Source organism: Schistocerca piceifrons, unplaced genomic scaffold (assembly GCF_021461385.2).
Source record: "Schistocerca piceifrons isolate TAMUIC-IGC-003096 unplaced genomic scaffold, iqSchPice1.1 HiC_scaffold_832, whole genome shotgun sequence".
Lineage (NCBI taxonomy): Eukaryota > Metazoa > Arthropoda > Insecta > Orthoptera > Acrididae > Schistocerca > Schistocerca piceifrons.
Window position 1 is genome coordinate 17300 of NW_025729094.1, and position 18563 is coordinate 35862.

General features: G+C 40.3%; 1 protein-coding gene across 1 annotated transcript in view; it reads right to left on the reverse strand.

Moving 5' to 3' along the window:
• LOC124770433 (nuclear factor related to kappa-B-binding protein-like) overlaps nt 1–18563 on the reverse strand; it is a gene marked incomplete at both ends in the record, with an annotated part of 90550 nt that overhangs the window by 14594 nt on the left and 57393 nt on the right. Inside the window, 3 exons of the mRNA XM_047249216.1 lie at nt 579–801; nt 4112–4396; nt 13943–14095. Coding sequence (XP_047105172.1) covers nt 579–801; nt 4112–4396; nt 13943–14095 — 661 coding nt within the window. The remainder of the gene's footprint in view (nt 1–578; nt 802–4111; nt 4397–13942; nt 14096–18563) is intronic.

Genomic DNA, 18563 nt, shown 5'->3' on the forward strand with positions numbered 1-18563 from the left:
AGGGGGTATTGGTGGTTGACTTCATGCCCAGTGTGACTGCTGACAGGCACCGTGAAACACTAAAATAACTTGGGCAGGAGGAGAGGAATGACAAGCACAGGCATAAGCATTCTCCACACCAGCACTTCCCCATGAATTGCCCATCAAATCATTGCTCCCTTGCAAACTTTTGAATAGAACACAACCCACCAACCTGACAGTCTGGACTTGGCACCCAATGCCTACCACCTGTTCCCTAAATTGAAAACACCTTTGGCCAGAGGGCAATTCAGCTTCAACAAGTTAGTGAAAGATAAGGTTCAATGCTTCGCAAAGGATGTGGAGGTGAGCTGACATGATGCGGGCTTATAAAAACTTAGCAGCATCTATGGAAATGTACTGACCGACATGGCCAAGAGTAGAAAAATAGATAAACACTCATTTTAAAAAGATTTAAATATTATAGAAAATAAATGGAAAAAACTAGGAGACCTTAGTTTTGGGATTACCAATGTATGTCAGCAAATTATATGCCCAATATTGGTTAATAAAGATGGCAGCACAAGCAGTCTCTGCACATATATATTGACCCGACGTACCCCTGGTGACAACCCGTGCAGCCTGCGGCTGGCCGCTCCCAAGGACTGACACGGATGTGACTACTCTCTGCTGGGCCGCACTCACAACCGTCCCACCGACAGTGGCAATCGTAGTTTGCTGCTGCTTCAGCTGCTGCTGTTGTTGCAACTGCTGCTTTAGTTGTTGCTGCTGCTGCTTCAGCTGTTGTTGCTGCTGTAACTGCTGCTGCAGCTGTGCTATCGCCTGAGATCAAGGAAAAGAGATTGAAACTTTTGCGCCTAAAGCACTAAATGTTATTGAAGTAAGAAATAAAGGTGTTAGTAATTTTGTTGTTACAGACAACACTACTTGAAACATAATGAAGTGGAGCATCTTCATTTGCTTTGCTATAACTGCTACATTAAATACTATTTTTTTTTCTTTTCCTTTCTGCAATTTCCCTTTAGACAACACTTATCTCACTCTCCTGGCCCCACAAACCACAATCAGTGTTTAGTCTCACCAAGTAGCCCCCTCCACAACATTGTATTCTTGCCATCTTCCCTTGCTCCAAGTATCTGAAGATCCTTGGCCACCTGGTCTCTCCATCTTATTTTCAGTCTACCTAAAGGCCTTCGTCATTTGAATTTCTTCTCCGACATTTCCCTCAATCTTGATCCTCTATAGGCACGACCAGCCCATTTCAGCCTCCATGTTTTGGTATCTGCAACATTTTTTCTTCTTTGCCATTCTCCTCCCTCACAAATTTGTCCAAAGATCTTCTGAAGGATTTAATTTTTGTGAACATTTATCTTTCTCTTTGTATATTTATTTATTTTACATATTTCTTTTCCATATAGTAATGCAGATCTGATTATGGTTTTATACATCCTTGTTTTCGTTCTTTTGATAAGATTCTGGTTAACAGTGTTTTATTGAGTGAATACGATGCCACTTTTATCCTCAATTCTATTCCTTGCTTCTCACCATTTATGTAGTTTACTCCAACCATGGTCTTGAATTTGTATGATTACTCACCTTTACGTCTTGTATGTTTTCTCATCACTTATCTCCAACCCAACTTCCTTGACTTTTTAAAATAGCTTTCTTGCCAGTATTAACACGTCATCCAAGTTTCCAGCAATTAATGCTACATCATCCGCAAAGGCCATTACATTCATTTTTCTTCGTATGGTAATTCCCTCAACAATTACGTAATAAACAAAATATGTTCTTCATAGTCTGTATCTTGCAAATTCTTATTATTCACAGAATACTTTGTGTTTCAGTAACTACTATGGTGTATGCAATTATTACGAAAAAAATTAGCTTTACAGAAGACAAGTTATTCTTCCCAAACACCATTTGTAGATGGAACAGGGAAAGAGAGAAAGGAAAGCAGTACCGAAAGTTCCCTCTGCCACACACACAGTAAGGTGGCTTGTTGAGTACACAGATCATGAACATTGAAATTAAATTACAGCAGTAACTGAAAAGTGAACTTCAGAATACGCCACGAGCTCTGGTGCATGGAGTGCAGCATAATGGTTAGTGTCACTGGACGGCATGCTGCAAGTCACCAGTCCTAATCTGGTCATCAGCAATTGTTTGTTATTTTGTAGTTATCATTTCTGGATGGCTCTTGATGTCTGCATATTTTGAAATTGTCAGTGTCTGCAATGTCCTCAATATATATCTTGTACAAGCCTGCAGACTTCAGAGCTTTTACAGCATACTCCCAAATCATGAATCCTGTTGCCACTCTGGAAAATTGGTTTGATGCCTTGAAGCGTACTATATTTACCAAGTCAAGTTCTTTGGCAACCTTCACGACAGTCATTGAGCACTGTTGGGTTGACAATTCGAGATTTTTGATTTAACAACTAGTGCATTTTCATGCATTCGCATACATAATCCACAGGCCTCAATATGGTCTTGCAAGTGCTTGTTCCCTAAACTTTTTCATCAGTGTTTCAAGAAAAAAATGCTGTCTTCCCTCCAGGGATTCTCATTTAAGTTCACAAAGTATCACCAATAACACGTATTGATCGAACCTACAAGCAACAAACCAGTTGAAGAGTGACTGGATAGGAACCTTCAACTCACTTAGTGATTTTAAGAAGGATCACAGTTTTCTCAGGTTCTCAGCAAGATCTTTTGCTAAAGTATGATGATGAAAGTTGTTGTGTGCTTCACATATCGATCTTTTTGCAGATGCAGAAATTTCTACTAACTTTTCCGTGTCAACATTTCCACAGTCTTTTTTGACTCAAGAGTGTGATAAGGTCTGATTCCTTAGCATTGTCCAAATTTTGTTATTAAACCACAGTGAGTCTTTTCTGTCCATAATCCATTCAGTGCATACCTCTGCAGAGTGAGATTTACAATCAGTTTAAACTTTGCCCGTAATTCCTCTACTAAATTATGTTCATTCACTGTTGAAATGGGATACTACTAACTGCGTATCTGCTTTTTCTAGCACAAACACTCTCCTAGCCTTTTTTAATAACCAAGCTGACTAAAATGACATTATGATCCCTACTACATATCTCTACACTTACAAAATGGTCAGTCTGTTTGTAGTTATAAGGTCTAAAGTACTTCCATTTCGTGAGGGTAGCCTTAACTAGTCATTTGAGGCAGTTTACAGAAAACTCGTTCAAAGTTACTTCACAAGACCGTCTGATTGCACCACCTATAGTGAATCCATAGATGTCCCAGTCTATACTCGGTAGATTAAAGTCGCCTCCAGCTAATATTGTACATTGAAATAGTTCATGGCTGACTGCTGAAAGTCGGTGCCCAACAGGTACAATATTTTGGCAAATGACCACATTGCCATCATGAGGTGTGCAGATGAAATGACTGATGGAGGGCTGGTGCCGTGCTTGCATCTCCTCCCCTTATCCCTCTGATTGGACATTCCATCGGCCATCAGCGCCCAGCATCGCTTCCCCACGTCTCCCGTCTCCTGACGACAAAGTGTTCTTTCTGCCCTAGATTAGTGCCCAGGTGTGCGTGCTGACAGCACCTCTGCTGTTCCTCCACCTGTCCCCAAAGTCAGTTCGTTATCTGGTATCTCATTTCTCTTCTCGATCATTCCAGTAGCGATGTCCCAGTCTTACTACGGATGTACAATTCATCATCGGTTCCCTTACTCGAGTCTCAATGGATTCCTTAATGACGCAGTCCCAGAAGTTGGACATCTGCATCACAACCTCGGTACGGTCATAATACATTCCACGTATTCCCATCGGGCAATGTTCTGAGACTCCCAAACTGTTAGGCTTTTGCCGTCTGGTGTGCTGTCGGTGGCCTCAGCTACGATCTTCGGCAGTACACACTGTCTGATCTATGTACGTCTTACCACACTGGCAGGATATCTGACAGGCTCTGCATTTCTGTAGTCGAAGATTGTCACATTACCGAACGGTCCCTTATTTGGTCGGCAAGCGTACAGTGAAGTCCGGCAGTCCCTCGTGAAATATTTTGACACTGAGTATGCTGCGAGAGGCAGACAAATCACATTATTGCACAATTGGGGTTTGAGCCAAGTGTGGGAGTTGAGCTTTACCTTGGCCTGCTGCTGCAGCACCTGCTGCTGCTGGGAAGACACCTGCTGCGTGGTGACGGCCGAGCCCTGCTTGATGAGGATGGTCTGCTGGTCGGCGCCCGGCTGCTGCAGGGCCTTCATGGCGCCCACCAGCTTCACGCCCGTCAGCCCCACTGCCTTCCCACCCGCCACCACCTGCTGTGCCTGCTGCTGCACTGCCGTGCCCTGCAGCTTTGGTGACCCGCCAGAGGCCGACTGCTGCTGCTGCTGGGGCTGCGGGCTGCGGGACCCCCCCAGCAGCTGCAGCTGCGACACGGTGGAAAACACTGGCTCAGTCACCTGCTCGCATCTTCTTTTTATTTAAAATGCACATTTTATTTCACAGCTCATTAACTAATTTTGTCCCCTTAGCCGGTACCGAGTGACACTGCATGAAAATAGGTTACATATCACTCAACAAAGGAAAGTCACTGGACCTGACGAGATACCAATTCGATTCTACACAGAGTACGCGAACGAACTTGCCCCCCTTCTGACAGCCGTGTACCGCAAGTCTCTAGAGGAACGGAAAGTTCCAAATGATTGGAAAAGAGCACAGGTAGCCCTAGTCTTCAAGAAGGGTCGTCAGGCAGATGCGCAAAACTATAGACCTATATCTCTGATGTCGATCTGTTGTAGAATTTTATAACATGTTTTTTGCTCGTGTATCATGTCGTTTCTGGAAACCCAGACTCTACTCTGTAGGAATCAACATGGATTCCGGAAACAGCGATCGTGTGAGACCTAACTCGCTTTATTTGTTCATGAGACCCAGAAAATATTAGATACAGGCTCCCAGGTAGATGCTATTTTTCCTTGACTTCCGGAAGGCGTTCGATACAGTTCCGCACTGTCGCCTGATAAACAAAGTAAAAGCCTACGGAATATCAGACCAGCTGTGTGGCTGTATTGAAGAGTTTTCAGCTAACAGAACACAGCATGTTGTTGTCAATGGAGAGACGTCTACAGACGTTAAAGTAACCTATGGCGTGCCACAGGGGAGTGTTATGGGACCATTGCTTTTCACAATATATATAAATGACCTAGTAGATAGTGTCGGAAGTTCCGTGCGGCTTTTCGTGGATGACGCGGTAGTATACAGAGAAGTTGCAGCATTAGAAAATTGCAGTGAACTGCAGGAAGATCTGCAGCAGATAGGTACTTGGTGCAGGGACTGGCAACTGACCCTTAACACAGACAAATGTAATGTATTGCAAAAACATAGAAAGAAGGATCCTTTATTGTATGATTATATGATAGCGGAACAAACATTGGTAGCAGTTACTTCTGTAAAATATCTGGGAGTGTGCGCGCAGAACAATTTGAAGTGGAATGATCATATAAAATTAATTGTTGGTAAGGCGGGTACCAGGTTGAGATTCATTGGGAGAGTCCTTAGAAAATTTAGTCCATCAACAAAGGAGGTGGCTTACAAAACACTCGTTCGACCTATACTTGAGTATTGCTCATCAGTGTGGGATACGTACCAGGCCGGGTTGACGTAGGAGATAGAGAAGATCCAAAGAAGAGCGGCATGTTTCGTCACAGGGTTGTTTGGTAAGCGTGATAGCGTTACGGAGATGTTTAGCAAACTCAAAGTGGCAGACTCTGCAAGACAGGTGCTCTGCATCACGATGTAGCTTGCTGTCCGGGTTTCAAGAGGGTGCGTTTCTGGATGAGGTATCGAATATATTGCTTCCCCTAATTATGCATCCCGAGGAGATCACAAATGTAAAATTAGAGAGATTCGAGCGGCAGTCATTCTTCCCGCGAACCATATGCGACTCGAACAGGAAAGGGAGGTAATGACAGTGGCACGTAAAATGCCCTCCGCCACACACCGTTGGGTGGCTTGCGGAGTCTAAATGTTGATGTAGATGTAGATTTTCATTAGTTAGAGATATGACATTCAATAACTGGAACAAAAAAGTGTTGATTTCCCCTTGGAGTTACTTATTCTCACAATTTACTTTTGTATCCAACTCTGGCTTTATCCTAACTGCAATGTACTGAGTTGGTGCATAACTTTGTAGTGTTTTTCCATAGACACAACAGGTACATGTAACAGACTTTAGTCTTCAATAACATATCCTCCTTCACTATTTACAACAGTCTGCCCAACCTGGAGTAACTTATTGATTCCATGACTACAGAAATTGGTATTGTGGTGAAGAACTCGTTGAGCCATGTCCAGAACACATTTTCATCCAGAAACGAAGTCCCTTAAAGGTTGTACAATAGAGAGCAGAAAAGGTGAAAATCTGAGGGCATGCAATCAGGTGAATAAGGCGAGTGTGGAATGACTTCCAAAGGCAACTCCTGTATAGTGTTTTTTGTCAGTCCAGCAGAATACAGGCAGATGTTATCCTGGAGTAGCATTACTTCATGCAGTCTTCCTGATCTCGGATTGCATCTCCAAGATGTTTCAGTTGTTGAAATAAATGTCAGCAGTGGTGATTACACCTCAGGCAAGCAATTCATAGTACGCCACACAATCACTGTTCCACCAGATGTGTAACATTATCTTTTCTGATGCATGCATGTCACGGTACGGGGAGTTGCTGCTTTGTTTGGACTCAACCATTTCTTTCTTTTCCTTAAAGACGTCATTTCTCATCACCAGTAACAATACAGGATAGGAATGGTCAGTTTTGTTCACAAGCCACTTGATGACAAACAAGCAGAGATGCACATACAGCCACCTGCTGATTTTTGTGATTTTGACATAGACATGCAGTACTCATACACCCAATTTTTGAACCTTCCTTACTACACGCAATTGTTGCATAGTTATGGAATGACCACAGTTCACCACAGCTGCCACTTGCCACTTCTTAAGTACAGTGATGTGGATCACAGTGGATTAATTCGTTTAAAAGATCTTCATCAAACCCCAAAGGTCTTCCTGAACATGGAAAGTCACTACTGTCGAAACAAACCTCCTTAAAATGAGAAAACCATTTTTTTGCTGTGCTCTATCCAAGGAAATGACATTATACCCGCACATGGAGCAAATGTTTCAAGCTGCTTCTGCTGCTGTCACCCCTTTATCGACCTCAAACAGAAGAATATGTCAGAAATGTTCGGATTTCTCTACTTGGCACTCCATTTTCTAATGTCCACAGCTCCTCTCACTATCTTCAAATGACAATACGTAAACTCAAATAGCAACCGTGAAATAAAAAAATGACAATCAATAAATGAACCCCTAGGAACCAGAATACCAACATGCAGTGTGTGTGTGTGTGTGTGTGTGTGTGTGTGTGTGTGTGTGTGTGTGTGTGTGTGGGTGGGTGGGGGTCTACTGATGGACTCCCTCTTGTAATATTCAGTAATGCATTCCAGTATCAGAGAACAGAAGTAAAAAATGATGAGGCAGAATTGCTGACTATTTGTTTTGTTCAGGAAGTAAAATTTTTAACATTTCTGATAAACTCAAACACATTGCTCAAAAAAATTAGGGGGACAACATTTTAAACACTTGCAATTTTTTTTTCACGAGTGTTTGGAGTGAAACAGACTTTTGTTCTGGAAATTGACACCTTTATTTAACAGTACATGTCCTGTTCTCTTCTCATCACATGTTAGTGTTATGACAAGAAACTCGACACAATGCCATAAACTTAAGTGCAAACTCCTTCACTTAAGTGACAATAGGCAGAAAAAGAAACACTTCACTATCTGGTAGGTCCTCCATGTGCCTGTATTATTGCTTCACGTCTTCGAGGCGTGCTCCTGGCATGCCCCCGAACATTTTCTTATGGAATTTTTTCCCCATTTCTCATTAAGAATCTCTGCAACTTGTTTGAGAGTCTGAGGTGCGCCCAAAGTTGTCTATCCAGCATGTGCCATATGTGCTTAATAGGACTGAGATCAGGTCACAGAGCAGGCCAGTATAATATTTGAATCACAACATTCTGTAACGTTTCCGTGGAGGCTGCTGTTGGATGCTCTCCCTCATTTACAACTTCAATGGGCATAATGTGACCCAGCACAATCTTGTTGATGAACCTCTGAGCATTAAGTCGACCTCCGAATATCTGATGGTCCAATCAGCCATCAACTGTGGTGCCACCCCATATCAGGACCGAGTCATAGCCAAATCTGCTCATTTCCTGGACTCCCAATCATTATAATGTTCACCACGATGACGATATACACGTATACGCCCATTGCACAGTGTTAGATGAAAACGGGACTTGTATGTAAATGACTCATTGTGTCAGTGACGTCGTTGCTAGTGCCTATGTTCCTCAGCAAATTAAAATCAATCTCTCATGTGTCAAACAGTTATTCGAGACATGTAATGAACTCTTCTTGGTCTTAAACTGACCTCTCAGAGTTTGTTGCGTATTGTTTGGTCACTGAAAGTGCGACCAGTTGCTGCTTTACATCATTTTGTAGGTCCCAGGCAGTCACACAATGCTGACAGAGAGAACAATTAACCAAATATTGGTTGTCTCTGGCTGACATGTTCTGTTTTGTCCCTTTCCCTGCTTGCTCATGTGTGTACCAGTTTCACGAAACCATTTCCAAACCCTCCCAACAACAGATGAGGCCACATTAAGCTCTGTAGACACTGCACGAATAGTCCAACCTTCCTGCAGTAATGTCACTCCCTGAACACATTCTGCCTCGGTCAGATACCTCATGGTAACTGGTGAAATGTACACAAAAAGTACACACTCACTGGATGGTAGAGTGAGACATTGCTTGTCCACTGCTTTAGTGGTAGTGTGATACTTTGGAATACTGCCACTATGCTATGGTTTTCAAATGTATTGTGGAGGCTTGTTCTCATTATTAAAACACATTGGATGATAAAGAGTAACAGTATATATTTTAATCGCAGACTATGTACATGGAACACTCGATCAAATTCTTGTTCCTCTAATTGTTTTGAGCAGTCTACAATGGTGGTTTGAATAGTTCTCGGAATCACCATGAGAGGTCAGAGCTAGTGCAATGAGTTGTTCACGTGATATTCATTGGACTGTTGCCTGTAAACACGTGCCACATCAATGCCCTTGGAAGAGAGCTGTGGCAATGAGATGGCTCTGTTGTTCCCGCATGAAAGCAAAGGACATTCATGCCAATTTTCAGAATACACTGGGAGACTCTGCTCCTTCATATTCAACTGTTGCCAAGTGTGGGCAAATGAATTTAAATTTGGTCGGGAGAGCTTAGATGATGATCTGCGCAGTGGTCAGCCAAGATATGTCACTACTCCAGAAATCATTGCAAAAGTGCACAAAATGGTCACGGAGGATCGCCGACTGAAAGTGCGTGAAATTGCGCACACTTGCTAGATGTCATCTGAAAGGTTATATCACATTTTAACTGAAGAATTGGGAGTGAAAAAATTATCTGCAAGACTCTTGATGCGCACTCACACACATGCACCATCGCCATCGCAAAATTACACGAACTAAGGTATGAATTACTGCCACACCCATGTTATGCACCTGATATGGCTCCGTCAGACTTCCATCTCCTCCCCAAACTGGAAATTTTTCTTGGTGGATGAAGATTCACTTCAAACGAAGAACTGATAGACAGAGTTGACAACTATCTTGCAGGCCTGGGATCAAGGCACTGAAACATCTTTGGTCCAAGTGCATTAATCCACAAGGAGACTACATTGAAAAATAATAAAAAGTTTCAGTGATGTAAGTATTTTTCTGTATTCCGTTCCGAGAACTTTTCAAATCGCCCTCATATAAAAGTACATGAACCAGTCTTAGCTTTTGGAACTATTAGTTCCTTCCTCTGGAGGAGGGAGAAACAGTTTGGAGAAGGTTAAAATGAAGGGCAGGATTCCATTTTCTTGAATGGTTTCACTGAGATATTTAAATTGTGCGATCTGTTTAAATTTGCCATTTGTCATCTGCTTGAATTTTGGTGCTTGTCTGTTGCTGGTCATGTATTCTGTTTTTTTCAGAACATATCTGAAACAGACCTTTTTCTGCAGCTTATTTCGAGAGTTCTGTCTGAATTTGGGCTGATGAAATGTTGCAAATAAAGACCGCTAAATCGTCTGCAAATGCTAGACATTCTGTACATACTTGACTCAGCCTAAAGTGATTGATTAATCAATTCTGAGGATCATATTCTGTTTGAGCCATTCTCATATCGCTTTCTAAATGCCACAGTTGAAAAGTCATTAATTATCTTGTCTTACTCCCACTTTCATTTTGAGAGGATATGAGATTTCCACCACGAATTGAACCTTGAACTTAGTGTGTATTATTATTGTTATTGCCAGTATTAGTATGAGCATTATATACCACCCCTGTACAACACATATGGTGATGTTGCATCATGAAGAATGTCCGGTTGGATGTGAGAGGGGGCATGAAGACCTAAGCTTGCCAGTAGACATAAGTGCATAAAAACGAATAAAATATTAGTAACAAAACTGTAAAATCACCACATCTGTCTGTTTGAACATGCTAATCTCCAAAACTACTACATGAATTTTCATGGGGTTTCCACAAGTAACTTGAGCATAGCTTGGGACAACATACAGACTTTACTTTATCAAAATACGATCATGCAAAAACACATATCCATACACATTATAAAAATGTATGTATATATGTCTATGTTCCACATCTTCTCCGAAACCACTTGACCGATTTCAACCAAAGTTGATACACATACCACTTACCTTCTCAAAATTGCTGTGGAGGTAAGAATCACCTAGCTACCAAAGGGATGAGAATGGGGTTGTAAAAGAAGTGTAGCCCACAAAAACGCAAATATCCATACTTTATTCATCCAGTATTTGAGAATGCGAGCACTTAGTAATCAAATAACGGAAAATCCAGGATAGAACGTAACAATGTTATGAGAAGGAAAGTTGCTACTCACCATATAGAGGAGATGCTGAGTCACAGATAGGCACAACAAAAAGACTCTGTGGTTTCAGTTGCCTGAGACTGCAGTCAAGTGCGTGTGTGTGTGTGTGTGTGTGTGTGTGTGTGAGGGGGGAAGGCACGCATATGTGTGTATATTGTTGATGAAGGCTTTAATGGCTGAAAGCTTTAATTGTGAAAGTCTTTTTGTAGAGCACTAAGTACGCTACAACAAACATTACACACAATTTTAAACATCTATGAAACTTTTTCTCACTGACAAATCCCACAAAATGATGAAAGAAAACAGTTTATCACTAACTACATTTTCACTGTTCATATAGTAAAACTATGATGTTTTAATTTAGTACTTTTTTACTACTAACTGTGTTTGCAACACATTTCAGACACTACCCATATATGTCACTGAATGTATCAACAAAATTATATCAGTGCAAGGTACATAGCTCAGGATATGTGAGATAATAAACATTGAGCTGCATGGAAATGAAACTGCAGGGCAAAATTCGTTTGAAATGCAGGTGAAATCTAGCAAATATCTATTCAAGATCTATACAAACACTAATAATAAATCTGTAAACCATCATGTTTACCTCTTTGAACATGGTAATCTCCAAAACTACTACACGAATTTTCATGGGGTTTCAGAAGTAACTTGAGTGCAGCTTGGGGCATCATACAGGCTCTATTTCACCAAAATCAGACCATGAAAAAAGATATACTAATTTAAATTTTTATCTAAAGTCATGATGATTATCTATTTGTCTGTTTGAACACACTAACTTCCAAACTAATTTTTATGGGGATTCACAGCTAACTTTAACGTAGCTCAGGGCAACATATAAGCCATATACGCTTTATTTCATCTAAATCAGATCAACAGGGAAAAAAACATAATTTAAAGTTTTTTTTCTAAAATGATTTGCTCAGCGTAGCAGTTCAGATGTTTACCTCAGTGAGATGATCATCACAGTATAATACACCAAAGAACCAATAGACAGCGATGTCAGTTATGTAGCACAGCAAAGAACCAACAGATGGTGGTGTTAGTTTTTTTTAACTCAGTGACAAATGTATTTTCAGTAGTTACGTAAATGAAAGAATTAAGTGCCGCAAACTTACCTTTATGAATAGAAACTAATATTGAATTTATCTGGATTGAACATATGGTTTTACTGATTTGCTTTACGTATTAAAAACTTAATGACTTTGCTTTGCATTTTTTGGCAGTTCTTATTTATACTCTTTGCTAGGAAAAAGTAATTGACTGAGTTTGCTTTGTTATTTCAGTGCCTACTCATTACATTTTGATTTCACTTTGTTTATGGATAAAAATGTCTAGAAAACAGTTACGTTTTTCTAAATACACCAGAAAGTCTAAAAGACTGAGGATTATGCGGGCCCAAGGACTGAATGAAAATCATGAGGTGAGACTTGCTACAGTTCAAGAACATCAGACTTTGATTCGCTTTTTGAAAACTGTTTCTGAAAGTGAGGCACAAAGTAACTCTGTTCATGAGCATTACACAGTATCTTACTTCTCAGAAATCTTCACCCACAGAGAAAACCACTGCAAGAGTGAAAACCACCAAAGTTCAGAGCATGTTCACACAGCTGCATCATGGTCTCTCAAATGCAGTGACTGATCGGGTGTGTGACTGAGGACTGATTATGAGTGTCAATCATTATCTCGCAGCTCAGGAACATTTACACAGTCTGAGGAGCACTTAAGTAATGACCGAGATTATCACAATATTGCTAAAGCTTCAGAAAGTGATGATCACTCGCAGTGGCATTTAGAATTAGATATGGACAATGCATGCATCAAGATCACGACAATTTTACAGCAAGGGAAAGGGAGGGAATAGATAGACTATGGCAGGCAGGGACAGAAGTAACAGTGCCGAGCTCACCTAGACACACACTAATTTCATCTGAAGGTTCAGAAGAATCTCAAGAAAAGTTGTAAGGCATATAGAACTTACGTGGGTTTATAATATTACAGGTCAAGATTGATCTATGAAGTCTTATATCTTATTTGTATCTGTCAGTTGGTATGGAGAAATTGAGATTTCGGGCATTTCTTTATATAGTTTTGCGTGATTAAGTCCCGACGCTATGCAAAGCTGTCATTTAGTTACGTGCGCTTTGCGATATGGTATGTTTTATTTTCTGATAATAAATCATATTTTTTTCTGATTACCATTAAAATATAATGATGATAAATGTTTGAGGTCATTTGGAATAATATTTTAATAACTATGTAGATAACTTGACGTAATTCTTTTACTCTTAGAAAAAAAGAAAAGTGTTAATTGTGTGTTTATGAACAGTCAGTATTGGGATTAGTGATTACGATTTGAGAAATAATTGATTTGACGAAGTACAACTGCACACAATCGCGTGGGGCGAATTATGACCTTGGAATTAAAAGTAGATGTAAGCAGGTCAATTTTGTGATAGGCCAGTAAGCATCGTGAGTGTGTCGCGGTATCAAGACTGCTTTGCGCTGCCGCTAGTTTGCTTTAAACTTGCAAAAATACAATTAATGAGAATTCTTAATTATTGCAAAAAGGTAGAATCTTTGATGGTTATCCCACTGTTGAAGGGCCATCATGGAGGATGTAAGTTTGGATAGATTGCTAACCAACACATTGAGAAGACACTGAGTAGCAGACAAGAAGACTGGATATTTTATGCAACTGGACAGAGACCTCCTTCAGATGTAGAAAAATCACTACATCCACCCCCCCCCCCCCCCCCACCACACACACACACACACACACACACACACACACACACACACACACACACACACACACACACACACACACACACATTCATACATGCACTACTCACGGAGGACTTTGTATGATAACTTATACTATCTAACTACAATCTATCCATTTCACAAACATAGAGAGCTTTCATTTACCTGTTGCAGATTAACAACTTGTTGCCCCGCAACCTGTCGAACCAGAGGGGAGGTGACGGTGGTGGCAATGCCGGTGCCCGTTACAACCTGTCCTCCTGAAAGCGACACATTGCCGCTCGCCATTGTCGTCATGAGACTCGCTGCTGTGATTGGCTGTCAGAAAATAGAGCCTACATTAGCAACAGTAGTAGTAGTAGTGACAATACAGAGGAACACTACAACACAAACAATACTGACCCATTCAGACAACTCAGCTTTCCAAAAGAATTACTGGCCCAAAGATGGGCCACTTAATCAGTTGCATGAGAAGGGGCAAGGAATCAACTGCATCTTTACTGTAGGAACCATCCATACACTTTTTTAAATGATTCTCGAACGGCACAGAATGATTAAACTGACACTGTAGTACAGTAAATAGAAATGAGTTCATTCTAATAGACGTCCACTGTTTTACCGCTTTGTTGTAAAGACAGTGTGAACAGATATTCTGGATAAAATAAGGAAAATGTACATTAGGCTCATTGTAAGAATTAAAAACAATTTTGTGTTTTAGAACTTCATGAGCTTCTGTTACAAGTACACAGTGAAGTCCTGAATAAATTAAAAGACCATCACATTGACCCATCTAACTAAGTACAGGGTGTTTCAAAAATGACCGGTATATTTGAAACGGCAATAAAAACTAAACGAGCAGCGATAGAAATACACCGTTTGTTGCAATATGCTTGGGACAACAATACATTTTCAGGCAGACAAACTTTCGAAATTACAGTAGTTACAATTTTCAACAACAGATGGCGCTGCGGTCTGGGAAACTATATAGTACGATATTTTCCACATATCCACCATGCGTAGCAATAATATGGCGTAGTCTCTGAATGAAATTGCCCGAAAACTTTGACAACGTGTCTGGCGGAATGGCTTCACATGCAGATGAGATGTACTGCTTCAGCTGTTCAATTGTTTCTGGATTCTGGCGGTACACCTGGTCTTTCAAGTGTCCCCACAGAAAGAAGTCACAGGGGTTCATGTCTGGCGAATAGGGAGGCCAATCCACGCCGCCTCCTGTATGTTTCGGATAGCCCAAAGCAATCACACGATCATCGAAATATTCATTCAGGAAATTAAAGACGTCGGCCGTGCAATGTGGCCGGGCACCATCTTGCATAAACCACGAGGTGTTCGCAGTGTCGTCTAAGGCAGTTTGTACCGCCACAAATTCACGAAGAATGTCCAGATAGCGTGATGCAGTAATCGTTTCGGATCTGAAAAATGGGCCAATGATTCCTTTGGAAGAAATGGCGGCCCAGACCAGTACTTTTTGAGGATGCAGGGACGATGGGACTGCAACATGGGGCTTTTCGGTTCCCCATATGCGCCAGTTCTGTTTATTGACAAAGCCATCCAGGTAAAAATAAGCTTCGTCAGTAAACCAAATGCTGCCCACATGCGTATCGCCGTCATCAATCCTGTGCACTATATCGTTAGCGAATGTCTCTCGTGCAGCAATGGTAGCGGCGCTGAGGGGTTGCCGCGTTTGAATTTTGTATGGATAGAGGTGTAAACTCTGGCGCATGAGACGATACGTGGACATTGGTGTCATTTGGACCGCAGCTGCAACACGGCGAACGGAACCCCGACGCCGCTGTTGGATCACCTGCTGCACTAGCTGCGCGTTGCCCTCTGTGGTTGCCGTACGCGGTCGCCCTACCTTTCCAGCACGTTCATCCGTCACGTTCCCAGTCCGTTGAAATTTTTCAAACAGATCCTTTATTGTATCGCTTTTCGGTCCTTTGGTTACATTAAACCTCCGTTGAAAACTTCGTCTTGTTGCAACAACACTGTGTTCTAGGCGGTGGAATTCCAACACCAGAAAAATCCTCTGTTCTAAGGAATAAACCATGTTGTCTACAGCACACTTGCACATTGTGAACAGCACACGCTTACAGCAGAAAGACGACGTACAGAATGGCGCACCCACAAACTGCGTTGTCTTCTATATCTTTCACATCACTTGCAGTGCCATCTGTTGTTGAAAATTGTAACTACTGTAATTTCGAAAGTTTGTCCGCCTGAAAATGTACTGTTGTCCCAAGCATATTGCAAAAAACGGTGTATTTCTATCGCTGCTCGTTTAGTTTCAAATATACCGGTCATTTTTGAAACACCCTGTATTTTCTAATATGATATTGGGTAGTCACGGTTGGAATACAAATAATTGAAGTTATATAGTACCTGAGGCACTGAGCAGTCATCAGGTACATAAACGAGATTGAAATTGTTCCTAAGCTTTCAGGCATTGTCCTCACTTTGAGCTAATTAACTAACTAACTAACTAATCAATTGACCGACAGACCGACTAAAACACACACACACATACACACACACACACACTGTTTGAGTAGAGGCAGTGCAATCTGTCATGACAATGATACAGGCAAACAAGCGTATGTGTGCATTTTTGACAATCAGTTAGCTCTCAGAATCAATTTGTCTGAAAGCTTAGCAATGATTTTAATTTAGTTTATGTATATACAGCATTACTGGTTACCTTTATTTCCTTCATTATACGTATAAATTATATAATAAGTCAAAAATAAAAGTAAATTTTTTTGCATAAGGCATTAACGATAAGTAGAAACTGATTTACATGTTCGTTTTTCTATAAATCAGTTAAACATGGTATCTAATAGTCAATTGTCCTTTGAAGATGTCTTCCTATTTTCTTAAAAATCATTTTGTTTATTGAGAGACAGAGAGTTTTTTCCCGTATATTTCTTTTTCTTTTTTTTTCACTTCCTAAAATTTTCAATGTAAGACCATTTCTTTGTCACCTAGTATCACCGGGCGACACTTTTATAGTTATTAGGAAGGCATCTTCTTAATTTAACTTATTTCGTGTGGGAAACAAAAGCCAATGTTTGTAAACAGCAAATATAACAATAGCAGATGAGAAGCCGTTACTGAAAAAATGGAAAGAAAGGTATAAATATTATTCATTGGTAAATTAGAAGTATAATAGTAATTGGAAGCAGAGTTAGGAATTATACACATTTGAGTCAGGTAGAGATTATAAATCAAAATGATGGGAAAATATGGAAAGGAGAAACAGATATTTTTCACATAAAGGAGGCACTGATCACAGACGGGCACAATGAAAAACAATGCTAGAATGCTATCCTGTGACTCAATGTCTTCTCTATGTGATGAGTAGCAATATATCCTTTTCGTATTGTTGTCATTCCATCCTGGACTTTCCACTATTTGACAATGATGGAAGAATATAGAGTAAAAAAGTTTGTCTGTACTTCACTTAGCATAACTTATGCGAGACGATTGAACTGTCAGATTATCTGGAAAGATTTTTTTCATACTGCTGTGATTCGGCAGTGACGGTCACACAGCTTCTTGAAATAGTATGCACCTCTTAATAAAATGTCTGAAAGATGTGCTTTTGTAGGAAAAATAAGCCGTTCAAAGCTGTCAAATGGAAGGCTGTTTAGGACTACAGCTATTATTTCACCAAACACTTACAAGAATACTTGCCACAAAGATGTGATTACACCTATCACAATTTTCCTGTCATGTACTAAATAATCAAGATCTTCTACATGACATTCTTCATGTAAGAAATTGATTGGCAGTTTCTTTTACCTATTTTGCAGGAATATGTCAAATTTGAAACATTTGTCTTTTGGATAGGTGAGTAACCAAACTGAAATTGTTTTTTGTAACTCACAATCCAACATCAATATCTTCTGCTAAGAGTGAAACAAACTACTTTTGCAAGAGATTATCAAGTAATGTGGGAATGTCAAAATAGTTCCCTTGTCTTGACACACAAACTTCTTGAATAGCTGGATTCTAGTAATTAAGCAATTGCCACAAATTAGTAAACACTTCGGGTTCCCCTTTCCAACCAATAAAGCAATATTGCCATAAACCACATCATTTTGCATGTCACGGCCACAATGTAATGAGAAACATGACCAAGTCATTCAACAATGGGCTAACCGCACAGTAACAGGAGAAAGTTTAATACAAGAATTAGCTTATTAATAATCTAATAGAAGAACCTATTTTTTTTTTTTTTTTTACATTGGGCTCATGTAAACCCATATCTAGAAAAAAAGGGAAAGTATGGAGAATTTACTCTTAATTTTGCATGTTTGACTTTCCACGTGTTTTACCAAAAAATTTAGGTTTGAAGGTCATCCAGAAAGTATGTTGTGATACGGTATGAGAAAAAAATATATATATATATATACACAAAAATGGTAATAACAAAAATGCATGGTGTGCATGTAAGTATTTACATTCCACTACTTGTGTGCAAAACTGCCTCCACATGTGAGATCTGTTTTGTGATATAGGAATAGTTTTTGTGCTCCCTTACCAAAGCAATTTGCCATTTTTGACAAAAAGCAGCTGCTAAAAATATCTTTGATATTCCCCTGCAAGTGTCATCCAATGATAAATTATCTGAGAAGCAGAAAGAAATGAAAACCACAAGCAGACAGATTACAACTGTAGGCTGAGGGAATTAGTCACAGACAACAGTCATGGAGGACTTGTAGTGCACAGAATCTGGTGGTAAGCAATACATGTCAATTATTGAGGA